Consider the following 23342-nt stretch of genomic DNA (forward strand, 5'->3'; position numbering starts at 1 on the left):
AGTCCCGGGTGACGGAGTTGCCGATGCGCGTAGGAAAATTCTTGTCAGTGACCAGAGTGAGGTCCATCTCCTTGGCGTCTTGCCACAGGTTGCGCCCCTTGGTAGTGTCGTAGACGTAACCCCAGATGCCGTACGGTGCGTTGAAGTCACCGACGACGACTAAGGGTCGAGGGCCGGCCAAGTCGGTCGCTTTCTTGAGGATGGTCTTGAAATGCTGGCGCGAGTCCCTGGGGCTGCTGTAGATATTGAGGACGAACACGCTGTTTCTGCGCTGATTCTGCTGTGGTACGTTGAGCAGGATCTCAACCATGACGTATTCAATTCTACCACTTGCCAGCTTGAGGTCGTGGGTGAGATGAGTCAGCCTTTTATCAATCAAGGTGCAAATCCCTCGCCCCCCGGGCAGGCCCGACACGGCCCTGTAGCCCTGGAGCGAGGCGGCGGAGACTAATGTTTCCTGGAGAGCAATGATTTGAGGTTTGACAGCGAAAGACCTGAAGAACTGCTGCAGAGGGGCTTTTTTGTTAGAATACCCCCTGCAGTTCCATTGCCAAATGCGAAAACTCTCTTTGGACCTATCCATTATGGCGGACCGGATGGACTACCACCTAATGGGGCAGTTAGGGCTGTGCAAAGACTGGGGCCTCCTGTCGCCGCCCTGGTTGGATATTGAAGTCTAGCTTCCTTTAGTATGGCGGGAACGGTGAGCGGTTGGACGACGGAGGCGGATGAAGCCATTCGCGCCTCAATGGCATCTATGCGATCAGTGAGAGCTCTGAGGCCCCTGTTGGGGTCTCCGAGTGCAACCTGAATTTGACGAACGTTATCGGTGAGACAACTGACGCTAGCAGTGACCTGTCTGAGGCCATCTGCCAGCCCAATGAGAGTTTGCTTAATCTCGCTGATTTATGCGGACAACGCTCCCGATTCACCTGTTTGTTTTACTACTGCTCTGCGTTTGGTGGACGTCGCAGTACCGTCTACTGGGGCTGGGATTGGAGTCTCTGTGGCCCTGCCTGGCGCACCGTTATCCGACACATTCGAAACGAGTTTCCGAATCTCTGCCATTTCGTTAACTAGCCTCTTGATCGTGCTCTTGAGATCGTCGTTCTCTTTGCGTAAGCGAGTGACTTCCGCGTCCCTAGCTCGCTCTGGGTGTTGGTCGTTACGAGGTGCCTGAACAGCTTCTACATTGGCACCGGGCTTGGGACGTGCCAGATCGGCCCAAAGGAGGGTCGGCTGCTTCCCCAAATATGTGGAGCCGGGCTGAGGTCCAGATGCTGGCTGGGTTCTGCAGCCCGGGCCGCCCCTGGAACCGGATCTGGATCTGGATCGGACTCGGGATCTTGACATCGACCTGGCCCTGGAGGCGGAGCGGCTCCTGATGTGACCCCTGGAGCGGCCACGAGACCTGGATCTCCCCCTGGACCGGGAGCGGCTGCGACCGTGTTGGCGTTCACGCGATGCTTGCCGGGCTTGATTCGCGCCTTCCATGGGCGGGAAATGTTCGGCGTTGAGGGCGCGGGAGCGTTCCCCCCGTCTGCGTCTGACGAGATATGGCGTCTGAAATCGTCGCTTGCACTCCTTGGCGGCGGTAAGGTGGTCGCCACCGCACAGCTTGCATTTGGGATCGCAGCTATGCTGGGCGTCGGGGTTTGCTTCTCCGTATCCTCTGCAGATGGCGTCGTTCGGCGAAGGGCAGACGTCGGAGCGGTGCCCGAGCCTGCCGCAGCTGTAACACACGTCCATTTGCTTGCGAAATAAAGTGCACCTGACAATAGTGCCGCCGTAGGAGACAAAATTTGGCACTCGGTACCCCTCGAACAGGACCACCACGGTGCCGGTGTTCTTGATTCTTTTGGCGCCCAGCGCCGTGGGATTTCTCGGGTTTAGAAGTTTTTTGTCGATCACCGCGGGCCCGTCGCTAAGGGAGACGCCTCGGATGACGCCCTTGCACGTGTAGTGGGGGGCGGCCTCGTAAGCGCTCTCCTCGAAACGTTGACCGGCGACGGAGATGCCCTCGACGCCGACGTAGCGTGCAGCGTTGTCCCTGTTTGGTGTGCTGATCACCATTATGTTTTGTTGAAAGTTAGGACACATTGTGTCCGTGTCTCGCGACGCCGAATCGAGCCCGGCAGCCTGCCATATGGCGTCGGCGACTGCGGTAGGTCCGCACTTGCTGATACACAGGCCTCCCCTGGGCCGCACGACGATCTTTGCCTCTTCCTTGGGCATCGGAGGCATCCTGGCTCCTCGAATTATCTTGCTTTTAATGCCCGCGAGGTCGGCGCTACGCCGAGCGTGGGAACTGGTGTTATGCTGAACGTCGGCCGCACTGGCATTGGCCGCGTTTCTCGTGCTCCTTGAAGAACGTCTGGCGGCAACGAGCTGCCACCCTGAGTCTTTAGTGAAGTCCTCGGGGGATAAAAACTCCCCTTCCACCTCACACTCCATCACAAAGTCCGTGGAAAAAGCCTCCGCCGAGAAGAGGTGGGCTAGCGATGCCCTGCCTCGCGAACCCTAACACGGTTAGGCTCAGCACACAGTCATGGCGTAGTGGAAAGAAAAACGGCAAGAAATGTCACAAAAGTCCACCCACCCACAAAAGTCGGGTATCAGCGTGTTCCTCTTGACTTCACGGATCCGAAAATGTAGAAAGTTCAGGGGTACACATTCAGGGGTACACAAAAAGCGGGAGCCGAGCGAACCACGTCAAATGTGGCTGAAACCCACTGCCAGACCCCCTGCGCAAGGATCATGGGACAGATCGTGAACATTCCGATCAGGATCAGCGTGGCGACGTCGTCTGGCTTCCGTATCGTTGATTCGCACGCTCGGATGAGATTGTCGACGGATACGCGTGGCTTCTGCATGCCGTTGCCTATACACGGGGTCGGCCTTACGTACACGATTGCGCTCGCTCGATCAGCCACCGACAGGAAATGGCATGACCACTGTCGAAGGAACTCTTCTTCCCCAAGGATGAACAACTCCTCTGACAGAAGCGACAGTCGCTCAAAGTGGAGACTCCTCAGAAGTGGAAAAGCAGCAAGGCGACGATGCCCTGCGGCAACTGCCTCACACCAGTTAGGCCATAGACGAAATAAACCCGCAGCAATTAAAAGTCGCGCACACCGGCCACGCGAGCAGCGACCATATGTAATAAAGCAGTTAACTCCAAGGCCACGGAAACCAGTGCGCACGGCTCTCCAAAATACCCTGGCCATGATACATTACAGCAGCACATGTTTATTGGATTTTTGCAGGGGGCAATTGGGGCACATCGAATAGGCGAAAACGCCCCTCCGCTCTAGTCTGTCACGATTTGGGAGCACTTCCCGCCCTAGGTGCCACATGAAGTCGCGTAGGTGGCCAGGCAGAGATGACGCCGTTATCGCATCCCACGGCACATCATTGGAACGTGTGCGGTGCGCTGGGAGAACTAGAGGAAGCAGTAAGACTGACAAAGTAACTACAACATGGTTTTCGAGAACGTCTACATCAGGTCATGCAACAGTTGTATATGGGGATAAAATGCTACGGCCGTAGAGTAAAATGCAGGTGCGCTTAACAATTGTGGTCCGCGATATAACTGCACGCCCAGTAACATGTAACAATTTTTTGTTCCTAGGAAATAGCAGGCGAGTTCACGCGCAGGACACTGATCACGCTGTAACAGACGGAGCAGAAATTGCAGATCAAGCAGCCGGCAGGGGACAGACACGGATGGGAACGCAAACCCACCGCGAAAGCGTGGTTGCCCAAGCGCCGCGCGACAAAACCGTTCTGTAGTGCCCGACCAGGAGAAGGAACCAAGAAGTAATTGAGAAGACCCATAGAAGCCGCAGTGGTGGCTGTAGAACGTTACAAACATATCCCACTCGCCCGCAAGATAAAGACTGTGCTAAGTATCTTCTTTTTAATAGGGGTAAATCATACCCTTGAACGTCTTGAATATTTTGCCTTACCTCTTTAAGAATTCAGAGCCACACAGTCTGATATGCCATCATAAGTGTAATCAAGGCCAAAAGTACGAATAGAATCGTTTTTTTAAAGACAGAAAGGGGGGCTTGGTCGTCTCTGTGGTGAACCAATGAACAAACAACGACATCTTGAAAGATTCAGCGCAGCACCTTAAATATTTCCCTACTCAGTGAAAATTCGAAGGCTACGGGATACGCTGTCTTCATTCCCGAGATACAATGTGGTGTCATCGGCGAAGGCTGTCACCTTCACAACACCGCTACCAGGCAGTGGGAGAGCGTACACGTAAGGTTCTCTCACTACTAAGTGCAGAAATGGCTCAAGGTTAAGCACAAAGAGTATTGGGGATAGAGGGCACGCTTGACGAACACCACGAGTAACGTGAAATGGAGCACTTTCACGACCATCAAGAAACTATGTACTTTGGGTATTTCAATAGGCAGTCATAATAAGTTAAACAAAATTTAACGTAAAGCCATATGAGGTCAGTACAATAAATATGTAACTATGTTTAATGCTATCGAATGCCTTTTATTGATCTAGGGAAACTAAGAGACCACGTGCGTACCTGGTCAGCGTGTATGTCATTATGTCACGCATAACGAACGAGAGATTGTGTATCTCTCTGCCAGCGACTGATCATGCCCGATGGTGTGCTATTAACGAAGGCATCAGCCTTCTCAAACGTCGGGTGAAAACAGCCCTGAAGGTTTTGCAGTCAAAGTTGAGAAGCGCCATTGGCCTCCCTTTTTCTGGACGAACTGATGATAGATTGTGGTTAGGTGTCAGCACAATGCTGCCATCGCGAAAACTAGCCTGGAATTCAAAGTTCTCAAAGGAGCGGCTGATTATAGATACAAAATTGGCACCAATATCTTCCCAGAATATAAGATAAAACTCTACGGGTAACCCGTCCTGCCCAGCGACCGAGCCACGCTTCATGGAAAATAATGCTGCTTTCACCTCATCAGCTGACGGTCGTGCACAAAGATGTTCAGTGATCTCAGGTAGCACCTGAGCAATTCATTAAGCATTTCGACATTACCATGATCCACTCGCATCTTCATACGCGCCATGTTTTAAAAATGCGTTACAAAGAGCGAATAATCACGCGCGGGAGGTGAATAGCAGGAAGTGTTTAGGGGCCGCCGAACCGAATGCGTTTGGTTGTCTAAATAGCGAGTTTCTTGCAAAGCGCAAAACTTCACGGTGTGCACAAGGATTACGTCAGCATTGCCAAGCAGCAGCTGACAAAGACGACGCTGCGATGAGGCGTTGAAACGCCTCCATAACCCATGCTGCCGTGACCGCATCAGCTGTTAGATACGGGACCTTTTCTTGAGCCTCCTTCAAGTTCACCAGACCACATCGAATCGCGCCACACCTAAGTAAGGAACGCAGAAGCAGATCTACCACGTTCCCGAGGCGCAGCACGTCGAAACATGTTGGCGTCCCCCACCTCGTGCGCCGCATCTGCAGCTATTCACTGCTCGACTCTTCCCGAAAGTGTAGCGAGAGCCTGGCACTGTTCTAGGTAACGTGGATCCCGAGGTAAGACGGCTGTAACACACCGTGAAGCCATGGCAGCAATCCCCCCATCCGCCTTTGTGAAGGCAGTTGCAGACCGGGAAGGCAGTACCGCAGACAAATAATCCCTCGGACAAGGAGTGACCCTATTAGCCGAATGTGACGCACACTCGCACGGCACCTACCATTGGCCTAAAATGGCGACACCTGAGCGGGCGCGCTGATTCTCCGAAAATGACGCTACCTGAGCGGGCTCGCCGATTGGGCGAACGTGACGTGACTTCGAGACACCGAAAGGGTTAAAAGCCAGAGACCGGGAGCAACAATAGAGCATTCCTTCATTCATCTCTTTTGAGCTTCTTGCCACGGGCCGCAGTGTCCGAGTTGCTGCCGGCCCGTAATGACTTTATGACTGTTAATTTTTTTTGTACTCTCACTGTAAATAATGTAAATAAACCTCCAGTTTTCATCTCAAAGTCCTCCTCAACCTCGGCCAACTCCCGCACCCAACGGCAAGGTCCAAAAATCTGGGGGACAGCATTTGGGATTGTCCTCCACATCCAACACAGCGTAGTCAGTTGATTGACGCGAAATGCAATACGGAGCTTCATGGCGGTACCTGCCAGTTCTGACGTGGGTCGTCTGAGTGCACGACCTTCAACTGAACAATCCAGATGCCACTGCACCTTGAGCGCGTCCCATGACTCTGGGTGACATCTACAAAGATAAGCACGCAAGTCTCTTGACTAACAAGCGCGCGATTGCGCGTCATGTAGAACGCGGCTGTCGAGGCGCCGAGGTTTTGCTGATGAGGAAGCAGGGAAGCAAACTTCAAGCATAACTGGTGTGCGATCGGAAATATAAACAGGAGCTAAAGGTAAAGTTATCACATCAGATTGAGAGACATACTCAGCTAAATTGCTTGGCTAAAAGACACGGTCTAACCTGCTTGAGGAAGCCCCGCGTCACCACGTCCAGACAAATGAAGAACCATGAAAAAGTGGATATATATCCAGCAACGAAAAGTGCTGGACGAGGCGACGAAACTCCCCTGCGTTTCTATCAAGGCAGCACCAACCCGGGCCTTGCACATCTGCTCGCGTGTCTAAAACGAAATTAAAATCCCTAACTAGAACCACGTGACGACTGTCCAGAAAATACGCGTTCAGGTCACGAAAAACATCATTGGAGTTAGCGGCTTGCGTGGATCCATAGATGCACAAAATACGCAACCTAAACGAAGATAGCACGCAATCAAATGCCAATATCCGCCCTGTCCCATCGTAAAAACGTGATGATCTCACAGTAGCCCTCTGTTGAATATAATAACACCGACTTCACTAGAGGCCTGAAGTCGCGAAAGAGAAAACAAGAACAATATAGGTTGAAATTGCGTTTGAAACCAAGAACATGTCAGATGGTGAAACAATTTGTCTCTTGCAAACACAGAATCTGACAATTTTTTGCGCCGGCCACGTAGATATCAGCTGGTCTTATTCGAATTCAGAACCTTTGTGCATTTATTTAAATAATAATCAGGGTGTCAGCCATATTTAATTAAAAGTGTCACCGAAGTGACATGGTCATGCTGTTCAAGTTGGCACCCCGGGAGCAAGTCTAAGCGACATGCAGAGCACACGTCACTCCTTCGACCCGCTCGAAGAAGGCCGAGGTTTCTTTGGCCGTTGTAACTTGGCGCGGCGATCCGGGGCGCCGTCCGAGCCAGAGGCTGACGCGTGGGCACGCTTTACATCTCGTGGGTCCGCCATTTCTACGTCGAGTTAATCCACGCTTGGTGAAAGTGAAACGCCGCTATCAACTCGGAGACTGAAGTTATTGTCAGATGATGACGATACTGGTAGCGGTTGGCCTGCGGGATCGATGTCATCGCCGCCGACCACTTCGGCAGCCGGGGGTTCATTCAGAGGCAACGGCACAGTGGCTTTTGCAGAAGAGCTACAAATTGGATGTGGCATTGTAAGTGACGCAATTGAGGCCGATGAAGGCGTCGCTGACTCCGTTGGCGTAGCGAGGGCAGAAACGGAACGGCGAGGTGTTTTCGCCGTGTCTAAAACTTCGGTCGGATCAGAACTGATGGCAGCAGCTGTAGTGGAGGCGGCACCGGCGACAGTACGCGTGTCCCTCTCTGCCTGGGAAGCCAGCAAATATGGCGTGCTGCGACCGGCCACGTCATCAATAGCATGGTCGTCCCCTTCGGTCGACGAGGCTGGCGAACATGGCGTTGTTGTTGTTGTTGTTGTTATTGTTGTCCTGGGAGGCTATGGCACATATCCTCAGTGGGGTATTGGCCATGAATCGGGTGGTTAAATTAGGTGTATAAAAAATACGGGAGTGGACACTATGAGCGTTGGAGCATGTCGTGTTGTGATTGCTCCAGCTGCACGAGATTTGTTTGTCATTTGCCGGTGTTGGTTGATGCGGTGTTAAGGCAATCTCTTTGGTTAAGGAGTCACGCGCAGTCATGACCGCAAGTGACGATGGCGGTAAGGGGGGAAAGGCTTTAGCAGTAGTGTCTGAGTTTGGACGTCGCACAGGGCACATGACTGTAGGGTGGCCATCCTCGCTACACCGACAAGGACGGTCACATCATTCGCTTTCGTGGCCATGGATATCACAGCTGCCACAGAATTCTGCGGTTCACTGTTCATGGTAGTGGTCGCTAGAACCGCACCGACGACCCACGCGTCGCAAGCCACGGTAGTCAAACCGCACACGATGACCAGATACTCGCAGATGATTAGCGACAGGGGTTGCGGTGCTAATTTCCATCCGAAAGAAGTGGGTGTCCGTGAGCAGGCCACGTCGTCCGCTCATAACACCAGCGTTGAGGGACAGAACCCTGCCGTATGGTGATAGTGCCTGGACGAGGACTTCGTTCGGAAGGAAGTACGGCAAGAAGGGGCACGTAGCGTTGGTGACCTGCGGGATGACGGGAATGATCGTACAACGCTGGCCACTGATGACAAGACAACCAGCATCGACGATCAGAGCCATGTAAGCCATGCTCTTGACGGTGACATTGAAGTTGAAGCCTCCCATGCGCTGAATGCAATATACCTCAGAGAGGCCAACTATTGAGGCCGTCGCGTCGACAACGGTCTCGGGTCGATTCCCAGTAGTGACAACATCGAAGACCAGGGCCTTCGAAGGAGTCCATTATACTGTAGATTTCATGGCGTAAGAGATGGACGCCGCTGACGTGAAACACTCAGGGACGTCAGCAGAAACTCTTCTTCGTTTGAGGTAGCCGTTTATGCCCGCGAGCGACGTATGGTTGCCAATGGAGCCAGAAGGACAATGAAACGCACATTCTTGCTATGTTACAAAAACTGCAAGGGTGCCCAGGGACTTTTGCGCAAATTTCCCTTCAGTTTGCTAGGGCTGCTGGGCAAATGCAGATGGCGATCAAAAAATATTTACGTAAAATATCGGCAACGTATGTCTTTATATAGACATTTTCTTTTCTTTATTGAAAATTGCTAGCCCTCGGATCGGTACAACTGCGAACATAGAATGCAGTCTATGATGCAGGGTTCTAGGCAGATGAGTAAGTTGGCTTTCCTGCAATGTGTTTTCGGCGCTCACGAACGAATCAGTGAGACATAGGAAGCTTAAGTTTAATATAAGATTGGGAAAGCTGGTCGAGTCCCAGCCGTCACCGTCCACCCGACCTCGTAAAAATTAAAGCTTTACGCCTACGGCTCAAAGACGTCCCCGACGTCTTTGAGCTGCGCCAGACGTTTCAGGTCAACTACGTCATTGAGCCTATCCAGCCATCTACGGACCAACGGTGGCATGGACGCGAAACTGTTCATGTCGACCTACCGAAGCCTCATTACGACTCACCAGTGCTCTATGTTATATAAATCGTCACCACCTCTCTTTCTTCGCCGGTGAGTAATTTTTGTGACAAGTATGGGCGGCAGCAGACGACGACGACGAAGAAGGAGGCGGTGGTTGCTGCTCGTTTTTCTGCTTTAAGGAAAAGCATCTTAGAACCAACGGTCACGTGACTTGGTTTAAATTTCTCCATTTTAAATATCCTTTCTCTAGGAGCCTCCTTTCTCTCTTGGCAACTACCACAGGGATGTCTGCTCAGCCGTGGAGCAATTGACAGTTGTCTCAAGACGTTTTCCTTAAGTTCTTGAAACTTTATTTTTACCCGTTTCCAGATGCCACTTTAACCAGTTTTTGCACCACCTAAATCGTCCTTATACCATCCACATCTTTGCCAATCCCCTGCAGTTAGTACGCGCCATCGAAGAAGGAAATCCAATCCAATCCAATCGCTCTCGGTCCGCTCCGCCTTTACCTGTTTCTGTGCATTCATATAAAACGCCGAGCGCATTTATCACACGTACTATCAATCAGTAAATTAACGTAATTTGTACTTTTATAAAATAATAATTAGGTCATTAACTGGGTATTTTTTTTTGTCACCATGGAACTTGCATACTGCCCTGCATACGCTCCTGTGGCTAAAACCCAATGTAGTTGCCCCAAAGGAGACAGTGTTTTCAGTGTTTACAGCAATGCCTAATTTTCGGAATGGAATTTTGAAGTGTTTATTTCCCTTTATTGCGAATGGGCGGCAGGTTGATAGAAAATATCAATGATTTCAGGTTCTTTGCAGATATGACAAAGAGGGGACAGCTCCAGATGAGACCTGTCTAGATAAAAGTTGAGGGGTTGAATACGGCATCATGGTTTTGTCAGGGAGATTTCCAATTTACGTGTGGCACCGCATTGATTGTCCAAAGGATAAAGCAAACAGTTTAAGTCTGGTATTTGAAATGTCTGTGTTGCAGGGTATTTTAAAAGAGACAGCTTCGTAAAGTTAGCCTATCTGATTCTATGTGCGCCTTTCTTCTACAGCGTGGTTCTAGCTGATGTCCATTAAACATAGCTGCTACCAGCAACGACGACACGCGGTAAAACACACAGCAAAAGCGACAATGAAATGCTAGAAAACCAGTAGAGTCGCTGATGGCGAAGATTTTATCAGTAATAACACAAACTGTCTGGTGGACTATACCAGGAATGATCTGCTACTACGAGAATTAAGAGAGTAGCGAAAATATGAAAGACACAGGTGATAAAACATACAAAGGGACGCTTGTATACTGTATAGCCGGCCTGCCTAAAAAAAAAAGAAACGAAAATAAGCTATGAAGCAAATTAACCGTCTCAAGTGTGCACCTCCTTGTTCTTGCGCCAGTAACTTCAGAGAGAAGCATTTTAGAAGCGTCGTTTGACTGACTTGTCGTGAAATTTGCCATTTTTGAATTTGTGTCTTTATCGCCGTCCTTCGGGAACTACGGTATATGCAGATGCGTGTGTGTGTATATACAGGGTGTCCCAGCTAATTTTAGCTAGTGTTTACAAATATGCGAATGCAACGTAGCTGGACAGAAGAAGTGAGTGAGTGAGTGAATAAACTTTTATTTGGTCCAGCAAAGCGCGATAAAACGCGCACCCGGCTAATCCCACGTCGGGACTGACAGATCTAGTCTGCCGGCCCGATCGCGGGCGCGCTGGACGGCCAGGATTTGATCCTCAAAGACGGGACTTCGCAGGAGCGCGTCCCACTCTTCCTTGGTGAACTTCGGGCCCAGCGACCCGCACTCCCAGAGCATATGAGGCAACGTAGCTACCTCACCACAGGCCACGCAAGAACAATTCGGATAAATCTCCGGATATATGCTATTAAGGGACGCCGGATTTGGGTACGAGTTCGTTTGCAAAAGTCTGCCGACAGAACAAAGGTAAGGTTTTTTGCTGTTGCTTGGAGGTACTTTGATTATTTCTTTTTCATTCTACCTAATTACATAATTAGCCCTAATTATTTATAAACCTTTGGAATAGTATATTTACATGAAAAGTGTCAATGAGAGAACTGTACAGCAACGTGAAAAACTCCCGATACAGCTTTCTGTTGGTCAATACGTGCTACGGAAAAGTGTTCTTCCGAGCATGAAAGAAACCCGCGAATACACGCAAAGTTGAAATCAAGAAAAAGAAATGGGCATGGGCAGGACATGTAATGAGGAGGGAAGATAACCGCTAGTCATTAAGTGTTACGGACTGGATTCCAAGGGAAGGGAAGCGTAACAGGGGGCGGCAGAAAGTTAGGTGGGCGGATGAGATTAAGAAGTTTGCAGGGACGGCATGGCCACAATTAGTACATGACCGGGATTGTTGGAGAAATATGGGAGAGGCCTTTGCCCTGCAGTGGGCGTAACCAGACTGAGGGTGATGATGATGATGACACGCAAAGTTCCTCGAGTGGCCAGTCGCGCGGCAATTTTGCCTGCATATGCGAGCTGCTTTCATGCTCAGAAAAACACTTTTATGTCACCCGTATTGAGGAGAAGAAACGTGTATCGGGAGTATTTCATGTTGCTCCACAATTTTCTCATTCACACTTTTCATCAAACTTATATATCTGACAATTTGATTAATTAATAGGGACTAATTATGCAACTAGGTAGAATGCAACATATTCTCAGTATTTCCAAGTGACCGCAAACAAGATTATCTTGGTTCTGTCCAGCTACGTAGCGTTCGCATATTTTTAAACTATTGCCTAAGTTAGCTGGGATACCCTGAATAAAATTGCTTGTGAAATGTTCAACTGTATTTTTTCTGTTGGGGCCATTTCGTGCTGTCGTCATTTATGACCGTCTCATTTTATAGTACGCTTGTACTTCACAGCTATTATTCCTTCTCACCTAAAATGCAGCCGACGCCATCTCTGGATGCCAAAGTCTTCATCTACTTTCGTGTCAGTGAAAAAAAAAAAAAAGGAACTGTCGCGGCAACCGGTTGACTGAGATGATCTCTCCGCCGCAATACTAAGGTGATGTGAGGCAAACACAAGGTTCAAGGCAGGCAGCGGTAATGAGTCGAACAAAGCGGCTACGAATAAACCAAGCGCACCTCGTACGTCACATGATCATTTCACATCTTTCAAACAAATACAAGCCGACACATTTTTAAAATAAGGTCCTGCGTACACTTATATGAATCCCTGTACGCTAAGTTTGGACCGGAGATATTCAAGGAATGAAACTCGCCGCTCTGTGGCGACATTCGACAACTCACGCCGAGGGGCCTCCTTGTGCAGTCACGGTAGAGATGCTGTTAAGGTCTCGTTTATTATACAAACGAGGTAGGTAAAAAGACGCCTTGGAAACCTACCAGGAAGAATACTAACTGCAAGAGCTTTATCAATCACTGTTTATCTGATCGAGAAAATTGCGTTTATTACAACGAGTCCTCAAGAACGAGTGCTGCTTTTTGTGCGTATAAATACGGAAGGAGTAGGCACGTGAAGTGAAGGTCGGTCCGGATCCCGTGAGCTATTCATTCGTGATGCCGTCTGCCTGGACATAGGAACCTGTTGGTACATTGCTCGACGGGAGGAGTTTGACCGACTCTTTTGCTACTGGAATTTGCACATTATGCTTTCTTTTTTTTCGATAATGCAAAACAACAAATAATTGAATAAGTAAATAAATAAATAAAAGTAATTGCAACGATATTTACAGAGGACAAGTATTTGAAGACGTGGTTATTTAGCATCGTAAAGGGCAGTCTCGAATATGCGTTTTGTGACAATATATACTTGAGGCTTTTAGTATTGCCCATCAATTTCAGTGGTTTGCATAACATCAGCTTCAACCGTTTCTTTCTTTTGAATTTCATATAGCCACGGCAACTTCTGCAAGAACACAGCGCAGACGAAGCTATCGGTCCTCGGAGCGAAATAGACTCTGTCCCCATCGCGGATAGCTTTAAAGATGGCACCCGCGCTCAGCCGCGCCATAAGCGGTAAACCCCCGCAGTTTTTCGCGTGATGGAAGACGGTGCGCTTCCTCCCCGTCTGCCTCCCTCGTGCCACAAAACACCACAAAACATGCTCAACTGCGCAACTTTGATATTTAAATATCAAGCATCTGTCAAGCATCTTGAAGAATTCACACGGACTACCACATCAACGCCGATTCCCACACCGAGGTGGACGCCAACGGCGAAATTTCTATAGAGGTGACCATGTAATTGCAATAATTAAAAAAGAAAGCAGCCCAAGCAGACAACGAGTCCGCTTGCCTTCAATGACGCTTTATTGATTCATTCGCTTCTTTCGAGGTCTTGAAGACTGCTCAATGCGCATAAAGGTTAGACCTCATCCCCTCACCACTAATTATTATTATTATTATTATTATTATTATTATTATTATTATTATTATTATCGTCGTCGTTCATGTATTTCTGCTATTTTTGAAAACTAAGAATAATATGTACATTCCGGCAATGGGAAAATCTAAATCTTCCCGAATGGATTGTCCAATGTTACTTTAGGCTTACAATTTGACTCAGTCACTTTCGCAGAAAATTTGAAGTGCTGTTAATGAATTAAACAGAAGTAGCCATGGCCATTCATAAAGCAAGACAAGGTTGCAACGCCCAGTTATTCTGATGTTATCGAAATTGTTGAAATTGCAGTACAATGCAAAAACGTTGTTTCAAGAATTATATATTCTGACGAAATGCATGTTCGGTACCGCCCTTCACGTTGCTAAAGAACCATGTCTTCGAATACCGATCCTTTGAAAATTTTGCTGCAATGTAGCTTGATTTATTTTCAAATTATTTATCGGTTAGCATTATTAAAAAAAGAAGAATAAAGCAAAAGGTGCACATTTCAGGAGTAAAAGAGTCGGTCAAATCCTCCCGTCGAGCAATGTATCAACAGGTTCCTAATGTGCAGGCAGCGAACACTACGAATGAAATAGCTCACGGGATCCGTACATTACGAATGAATAACTCACGGGATCCGGACCGAACTTCACTGCATAGCGCGACTGCTTACTTATATATACGCATAAAAACTAGCAGTCGTTCTCGACGGGTCGTTGCAATCAACACAAAACTGTCGATTAGGTCAACTGTGATTAACAGATTTCTTGCAACTGGTGTTCTTCTTAACTTGCTTCCAAAGTTTCTTTTTACCTACCTCCTTTCTATAACAAACGAGGCGTAAACAGCACCTGTATTGCGACTGTGCAAGGAGGCCCCTCGGCGTGAATCTTCAGATGTCCTCGTAGGGCACCGACTTTTGTTCCTTGGATATCTCCGGTCCAACCTTAGCGTATTTGTGTCATTTAAACGCATTGGCTGAACTTTCTTTTTTGTGAAGTATCAGCTTTTATTTGTTGCAAAGAAGTGAAATGATCATGTGACGTACGAGGTGTGTTCTGATTCTTCGTAATTACTGTGCTGGACTACGTTACCGCCACCTGCCTTGAACCATGTGTTTGCCTCACGTCACTATAGTAATGCGGCGGAGCGTTACTCTCAGTCGACCTGTTTCGGCGATAGCTTCTGTTTCTCTTTTACTGGCACGAAAACATATGACGATTTTGGCATCAAGAGGTGGCGCCGGCGGTTGCTTCATGCGTGAGAAACAAAAATACCTGTCCAGTCACGCAATACCACACAAGTTAAAGAAACGCGCTATAAAAAGAGACAGTGATAAATGAATGCGCCACGAAATTTCATTAACAGAGAAATACAGTTCGATGAGCCACAGGCAACACACACACACACACACACACACACACACACACATACACACACACACACACACACATTTATATATATATATATATATAAAATGATCATGAGTCTGAAATAATCAGAAGAATAAGAATGGGCTGGGGTGTGTTTGGCAGGCATTCTGAAATCGGGAACAGCATGTTGCTACTATCCCTTAGGAGAACAGTTTATAACAACTGTGTCTTACCAGTACTCACGTATGGGGCAGAAACCTGGAGGCTTACGAAAAGGGTTCTGCTTAAATTAAGGACGACGCAACGAGCTATGGCAAGAAGAATGATGGGTGTAACGTTAAGGGATAAGAAAAAAGCAGATCAGGTGAGGGAACAAAAGCGGGTTAATGACGTCTTAGTTGAAATCATCAAAAAGAAAAAAAAAGGTGCGCTTTAGTCTCGCAAAATAGGTCCAGAACGACATGGAGCGGCGCAATGAAGGCTCTTTGATGTTGGTAACTACAGAGTCAAAACAAGCTTGTGCACGAAGAGCTGCGTTGTGTATTTGACGCAAATTTCATGTCGAGCTCTTCCTGCACACACTGCACGAACCAGGCGTTATGGGGAACCCTTCGTTTTTACTTTGAAATAACCCGTAAAAAATTAGGCTAAATCGTGTTGAGGAACGAATGTACGTGCGGGCCAAGAAGTCGGCACTCTTCCCATGTTGAGCACCACGCGACGCATACACTGAGGCAACCGCAATACCCGCGAAGTTACGAATCGCGCACATGACGTCAAAGTATACGTCCGGTGGTCCTACGAGTTTGACTGGCACAAACTCGTCTCCTCGTTCGTATATTGCCGCACCCGAGGCACCGGTGGACAGTTGTATTTGTCGACACGACGCACCAGAAGGCGTTGATGTCACGGGGACGACCCCGGGTCTCGGAGAAACAGGTTAGGGACACTCGATCGCATTAAGATCTAGTCGTGCATGACGGCAAGCCTGAGTGCAACCAGAGAACGTACGTTGAGGGAGCGGATGGCAAATCGGTGGGGTTGATGGAGCAGTGCGAAGCAACGTTGCACGATTGCGTAAATAGGGCCTTCGCGGCGAAGTCTTTTTTGCGTCGTGTTTTCGCGAACTAGCTAAACTGTCCACCCGGCGTCGACGGCAACCTGCAGCTTGTGCTGCCCCCTGCACAGTGGTCTGCGGAGCCCGACGTCTCCCGGTTGCAGTCGCGCGCGTAGCTCTGCGAGTCGCTTTTGCAGCAGTAGTTCGTACCTTGCGAGGATGCACAATGACGCGTTGCGAAGAGGTAAAACAGGTAGCGAGACTACGCGGCGCGCATGTCACATACCACGATACGCGTAACGACACGATGCGAGGGGAAGCTGGAGGGTCCGAAGCACCCAGTCCGCAGGAACAGTAACAAGAAAGGGCTGACGATGATGATGCTGATGATGATGATTCTCTGTCAAGGCTCGTACCCATTAACGGGTGTTTGCCAAGAATCGGGCGGCAAAATGTAGCTAAAGGCAATTCTTATTTGAAAACTTGTTGTTAGCTACGTTTCTTCTAAACGGCGATATATATCTTATTTTCGTCATTGTCCTTGACGGTCTACAGAAGCGGCATTCCCCCTCCCCCCCCCCCCCATGTAAAAGGATGCATCGACCCAGTATGAACGTTAAGCGTGTGCATGAGCGAAACATTAAGACAAGAATCAGTTGTATAATAATGGCTTTATACGCACCATAATGGGTAACTGCAATGGGAAATTAGCACGCGTCGACGCCAAGCGGCGCGCATAAGGCATCGCGTGAATCCTCGCGCGTTAGCCGATGGCTGCGACGGACACCGTACACCGCGCATCGGCGGCCGACAGCATCGCCAACCGAAACGGCTATTGGAATGAGCCCGTAACAGCTTGCGCTGTAAAAAATAAAAATAAAAAAGACCTCGAATTGTGGTTACACGATGCCGCCAGGCAACGTCCCCGTCCTCTGTGAAGTGCAGCAACCCGTTGTTGATCGGGCTCGGAGAAGTCGCTGGCGCGGTACGGCTAAACTGTAAAATAATTTACACCTAATATACAACTGACACCTTCAGGTGTCAGTTGTATCAATCACACCTGAGGGGTGTGAGTTGAACACATGTACATCCTTCTTTCACTTTTAGGGTGTAAATTAAATTACAGTGTAACGAAAAACTGTTTATAATAAATACTAAAGTAATGGGTTATGTGTAGTCGGCTTACTGAAGAAATCTAATCTTGCTGCAGTTTGTAGAAGGCGGGGAAGGAGCGCTCCCCGTCGTACGCGACCAAGCGGGCGTGTACGCCGAAACCATTCTGCTTCGAAAAAAAGTTTGTGCAATCTCCGGACGCTTTAGCCTCTTGATCGCGCAAGCCTCATGCGGCGGCATCCAAGATTCTCGAAAAATAGTATGTGGTCCGGCTGACTTTTCACTGCGCAGTGACACATTATGCTTAATCCCGTGAAAAAGAAGAGGATTTTCTACACGACGGCGTACAACGTGTTTCCGGAAGGACACCAGATCATCTCATGAGAAATACTGCACTTCCTTCGTCTTGCGTTTCTCCGGGACAGTGGACATTCTGACGTGCGTTCACGGAATGTATACGCCCAAAAAAGAGGCCCCACAGGTGGAACAATTGCCATGACCTCGACTGCCAGGATAAAACCGCCTGTGTAACACCACCATCGCTCCAACCACCACTGTCGATACGTTTCGCAATACAATTGTAGTTCACAAAACTAAAACAACAACAACATGCGGGTGCTGATGAGTACTAAACTCCGCGTCACTCTCACACCACCGCAGTGGTCCGGAATGCACTTCCCGCCCCGGCTTCTGTTTGGTACTCGTAGACGTAACAACTAAACCCTGCGCCGTCTGCTTCGCTTTGTTCGACGCGAACCACGGCGAGGCGAAGCCAAAGCGAGATTCGCCTGGGCATCCGATGCTGCCTGCGTCTGCCGCACCTGAGTGAAAGTCGAGCTCAGACAGCGCACGTGCACTTCTCCGTATGTTTGCAAAGGGTTGCAGAATATAGCGCCTCTTCCCAATCTCTCTCTCTCTCTCTGTCTGTCTCTCTCTCTCCCTCTCGACAAGCGCTACCACCCGCGTGGCGTGGCCGCCATTTTGCTCGAGCAATGGCGGACGAGGACGACGGGGGCGTCAACCGCGTCTGGCTTCGCGGCTTTCTTCGCGGCGTCGACGGCCGGCCGCTGCAGTTTCGCGACGCGCTCGGAACGACGCTGGTGTGCAACCTGTGCGGGCTGGTCGCCCGCCGGACGGCCTCGCTCCCGTGCTCGCACGTCTTTTGCGAGTACTGCTTGGACCACTGCGGCGACGGTGCCTCCGACGACGAGAGGCGCTGCATCCTCGACCGGGACGTCTTCGGCGTCGGCGCTGTAGTGTGGAACGACACCCGGCCGATTGACGTCGTCAAGGCCAAGGTAAGAGGATACCCGCAACGACGACGCGAGTGAGGTTACTGCGAGAAGACTGATCTTTATGGCACCACAAAAGGACCTCATAAAGTAGATTGCATCGGTAGGTTATGCTTCAATACTATTTCTTCACCTCAGTGAAACCGAAGCGTTGATTATTTGTCTGAGAAGTTAAACGCCGAGCTATCAACTCGAATTTCGCACCCGGCTTTGTGACCACGGTGCCAACCACGTCAGTTTCAATCCATTTATACCGCAATAATTTTTGCGTATTTGCGCAGTTCTTGTGGAGCGAACTGTTAAGAAACTTGCACCACAGAGGCTTTGTTTATTATTTTTCAAATAGACGTTGCTACTTTTTGGCAGCCGAGAGGATCTTTTGCTACGGGCTAGAGCAGGTACAAGAACATTAGGTAGACGCGTTGCTGCATTAACGAAGCAGCGGAGGCTGTCTTACAATATCAGCAACAAATACGGAATACCCTGGGCACACGCCGCCACAGGACGGAAGGCAAATCCGGCCACACGAAACCGACACCCAAAGCAAGGTGGCTTCGTCGGCACAAATCTGTGCGTGAGAGTTTGTTGCGGGGGAAAGGGGCTCGAGAATTGGACGCGACGCATTGCATTTCAATTCAAGGCGTGCATTCGGCTCCCGGCTTGCGCTAGGGCTCTTCCGAAAGCTCGTACTAGTGGCTCCAGCCGACAAGTAGCCGAACCATCAGTTAACTGTAAGGAAACTAGTGAAATGAAGCTGTAATGAAGAATATTTAATGAATTTCTCTTTATAGGGGCGCGAAATGCGTCCGCTATAGACAGACGCGCGCAGAGAGAAGAGAACGAACTTTGAGAGCGACCGGCGAGCAGCCGAGCGGCGGTGAAACACTGAGCCTTTATTGTACGTGACTTCCACGCCGAGTAGGCCGGCGCCGCGAACATAAACATCCGCTCGTTGTGCAGACGCTCACGGCGGCGGCGGCGGAATCGGATCCACTACACTCTTGTTTTCAGAAATGTAACATGTGGTGTTTTGCGTTTTTAGAGCGCAGCTCTTTGGCGTCCGTTCCTGGGTTTCGCGTCGTCGTCGTCGTCGTCGTCGTCGGCGTTGTCGTCGTCGGCGTCGGCCTCGTAACCAGCTCGCCGACGAATCTGCTGCTCCGCCGCCGCGCATGCGCGCTGTCGGCTCTCCGGGCGAGGGAGGATGATGGAAGGGAGGAGGAGAGCCTGTGGAGGAGGGCTGGCTACACAAATGGCTCTTTGGCGTCCGTTCCTGGGTTTCGCGTCGTCGTCGGCGTTGTCGTCGGACTCGTAACCAGCTCGCCGACGAATCTGCTCCGCCGCCGCGCATGCGCGCTGTCGGCTCTCCGGGCGAGGGAGGATGATGGAAGGGAGGAGGAGAGACTGTGGAGGAGGGCTGGCTACACAAATGGCTCTTTGGCGTCCGTTCCTGGGTTTCGCGTCGTCGTCGGCGTTATCGTCGGCCTCGTAACCAGCTCCGCCCCCCTTTCATCCCCCCAGCGCTAGCAGCGACCGACTGATACCGCTTTCGTGAGTCCGCTACCGCACTCACGAAAGACGTCGTGCACTTCCTGCAACTCGCATTAACCGTCCAACGATCCACACCGATGTTAGTAGTGGGGGGCTTTAATGTTGACATAAAGACAAACAGCAATTTCCTAACACTTATGCGGGAGAACATCCCGTTCCTCTCGCTCGTAACGCGTCCCACGGCTGTGACAACCTCGCGAGGCACTTGTATAGATCTCGTCTTTGAGAATCAAGCATTGGTGTACCAAGTCGAACATATATCAGTCTATTTCTCCGACCACAAAGCTTCCTTCATGACTGTCAAGAACTGTTAGTGGAGTCTTTGTTAAAGGAATACGTGTGAAAAAAAAAAATCTGTGATAGCGCATACATGTGTTGCTCGATTTCTTTGCCTCAATCTATCGAAAAGGTGAAACAGCTTATTTGCTGCGCTCAAATTTCGCATTAGGAAGTAACGTAATCGTCGGTAATTTTTTTCTTTTGTGTGCATGCATACTGAGTGTTTTTTATATACATATAAATAACAAGAGGGCATAGGATGTTTTGTTACCGTAATTGTGCATAATGAGTATTTCTTTCTTTGATGTTGCACATCAACTGCCATGCTATATGCCTTGTAAAGGGGGCCCGAGTCCCCGTCAAGTGAACAGAGTTTCATTTTTTGTTCTGGCCTCCTCCATTTATTTTTGTATATCTCAAGAGAAATGGGATAAAATTGAATTGAATTGAACTAACGTCGCATAGGAGTGTTTAGTCAAATACAAGACACCCCTTTGATGGAAAGGGAGGGGCAGCTGATCGTATAGATTGATCTCGTGACGTCGTGCTCAGCGGTAAAACACCATAGGGATTCAGCTACGGAGGCGAGCAAAGTTAGCTGCCCATCACAATGAATATCGATTCTAACCTGGCTTCGTCTTACCTTATTATATAAGCTTCTTGTACGTCTATCTTTGTGCCAGCTTATCATCTCTGTTCAACAAGAGGCCATATGTCTGCGCGTATTTTAGGCGAAACTTGATTCGTTACCACAACACAGCTGTCTTGTGTATACGGATAAAGTAAGAACTGGCAACAACGGTAACAAATTGGGCGTGTCAATAAATCGCAATGTTTAAATATTTGCCACACAAGGACGGCGAAAGCAAATAACGTGCACATACACGACACCACTTCTAACTGCTTATTCTGTGAACACGCGACCACTTTCTATGGCGAAAAGGCAAAAACACAATCATTCACAATCACTGTCGCGCGGGCATCTCTAACAGCGTTTTCTTTTACAATATGAACACCGCCAAATTATGCGAGGCTGGTGTAAAGGAGCATATTCATGAAATAGTTACCACCAACCACACGACCGATATATGGGAGTGATCTCACGTGAACGTTGCTGCGCTTTAAGTTTTCGAGTTATTTACCCACGCGCACTCTCGGTCAGGTGACCTAATCTGGCCATGCGGTGGTCTCGAATTCGATTCATGCACCAAGGACTAATTTATGTTCCTTCAATTCCTACGCACTCGTTTCGAGGTACCTGTATCGTCTTCCATGGAAGCATTACGTGATCTGAAGACTTCCTTTTGGCCGAGGTCTATAAAGTAAGTTATTGTGTTAATGTGTTTACGTGTACAATGCTGCGTTACAAGGCGGCTCCTCTGCTTCGACGTGTGTTTAAAATCAAAAGAATAAAAAAAACACTTAACGAAGAAAGACGTTGCAGTGGCTGCCAAAATTTGTTTACAGGCATTCCCATGATGTTTTCAACATGATTTTATAGACGTGGCCACGGCCTAAAAACTCGCAAGCTGCAAGCATTGCGCCAAAATGCGATCTTGACTTAACATATTGCGTCAGCACTTCGCCCACTGTGTTCACGGAAAGGAAAGACACCGCTCTTCGTGACTTAACCGGGAGCAAACGTTGTAATTTTCTGAATTTACGCGCAGGTGAGATGTTGGAACGCGAGGTACGGGTGCGACTTCACCGGCCCACTGCGAGGTCTGCTGGATCACTTCGAGCAGGACTGCTCTTTCCACGCGGTCACTTGCCCGCGCTGTCAGAGCACGCAACTGCGCTCGAAGCTGGCGGACCATTACCGTGGCGGATGCTTGGCGCCTCCCACCTCCACCACCAGGTGGAGCCACCAACTTGCAAGCGACAGCGCTCCTGGCGGCGGACGACACGCTGTGCCACATGCTCCCATACAAGATACTCTTGCGGGTATGCTACAGTTCTGATTTCTCGGAGCGAAAGGATGCTACTGGCGACGTGGACTGCGAAACAGACGCATCGTATTACTGTAGGGGCCTTGTATTATTGGTAACGCACCATAGCCTTCGAACACTTGATAATTGTTTTAGAAATATGTTGTCCCGTTCCCCGTCTGTTCTTTATAGGCTATAAGCTCTGTCGTCATTAGAAGCAGGACTTTAAAAGCAACTAATAATACATTGTGTTCAGCGTGTTTAAGAAAAAAACATTCATCCATGCATAGGTCTTACTAAGCAATAGAACACCCTAATAAAACTTATGGATATCAGTAACTGTTGAGACTTTGTTCTAGAGTCGCAGTTAGTGATATACTTTTTTTATCAACTGGATCTAAAAAGAGCTTGGTGCCTCGACGTGGCACTGGTTACTCCACTTAGCTCACATGATCGTTATGCTCATAACGGTCATAACACAAACCGAGAGTGGAAATTAGAGCGCAGCTCTTTGGCGTCCGTTCCTGGGTTTCGCGTCGTCGTCGTCGTCGTCGTCGTCGGCGTTGTCGTCGTCGGCGTCGGCCTCGTAACCAGCTCGCCGACGAATCTGCTGCTCCGCCGCCGCGCATGCGCGCTGTCGGCTCTCCGGGCGAGGGAGGATGATGGAAGGGAGGAGGAGAGCCTGTGGAGGAGGGCTGGCTACACAAATGGCTCTTTGGCGTCCGTTCCTGGGTTTCGCGTCGTCGTCGGCGTTGTCGTCGGACTCGTAACCAGCTCGCCGACGAATCTGCTCCGCCGCCGCGCATGCGCGCTGTCGGCTCTCCGGGCGAGGGAGGATGATGGAAGGGAGGAGGAGAGACTGTGGAGGAGGGCTGGCTACACAAATGGCTCTTTGGCGTCCGTTCCTGGGTTTCGCGTCGTCGTCGGCGTTATCGTCGGCCTCGTAACCAGCTCCGCCCCCCTTTCATCCCCCCAGCGCTAGCAGCGACCGACTGATACCGCTTTCGTGAGTCCGCTA

General features: G+C 49.5%; 1 protein-coding gene across 2 annotated transcripts in view; it reads left to right on the forward strand.

The window, feature by feature from the left end:
- LOC139061156 (uncharacterized) overlaps nt 1–23342 on the forward strand; it is a 98198-nt gene that overhangs the window by 69255 nt on the left and 5601 nt on the right. Inside the window, exons 1-2 of one of the 2 annotated variants that reach the window (XM_070540783.1) lie at nt 18246–18575; nt 22067–22340. In XM_070540783.1, the coding sequence (XP_070396884.1) occupies nt 22314–22340 (27 nt within the window). In that variant the 5' untranslated portion in view covers nt 18246–18575; nt 22067–22313. Of the gene's footprint in view, nt 1–18245; nt 18576–22066; nt 22341–23342 lie in introns of those variants that run through there. The other variant, XM_070540784.1, reaches the window with a different exon arrangement.

The sequence above is a fragment of the Dermacentor albipictus genome, chromosome 6 (assembly GCF_038994185.2).
Source record: "Dermacentor albipictus isolate Rhodes 1998 colony chromosome 6, USDA_Dalb.pri_finalv2, whole genome shotgun sequence".
In the NCBI taxonomy this organism is placed as follows: Eukaryota; Metazoa; Arthropoda; class Arachnida; order Ixodida; family Ixodidae; genus Dermacentor; species Dermacentor albipictus.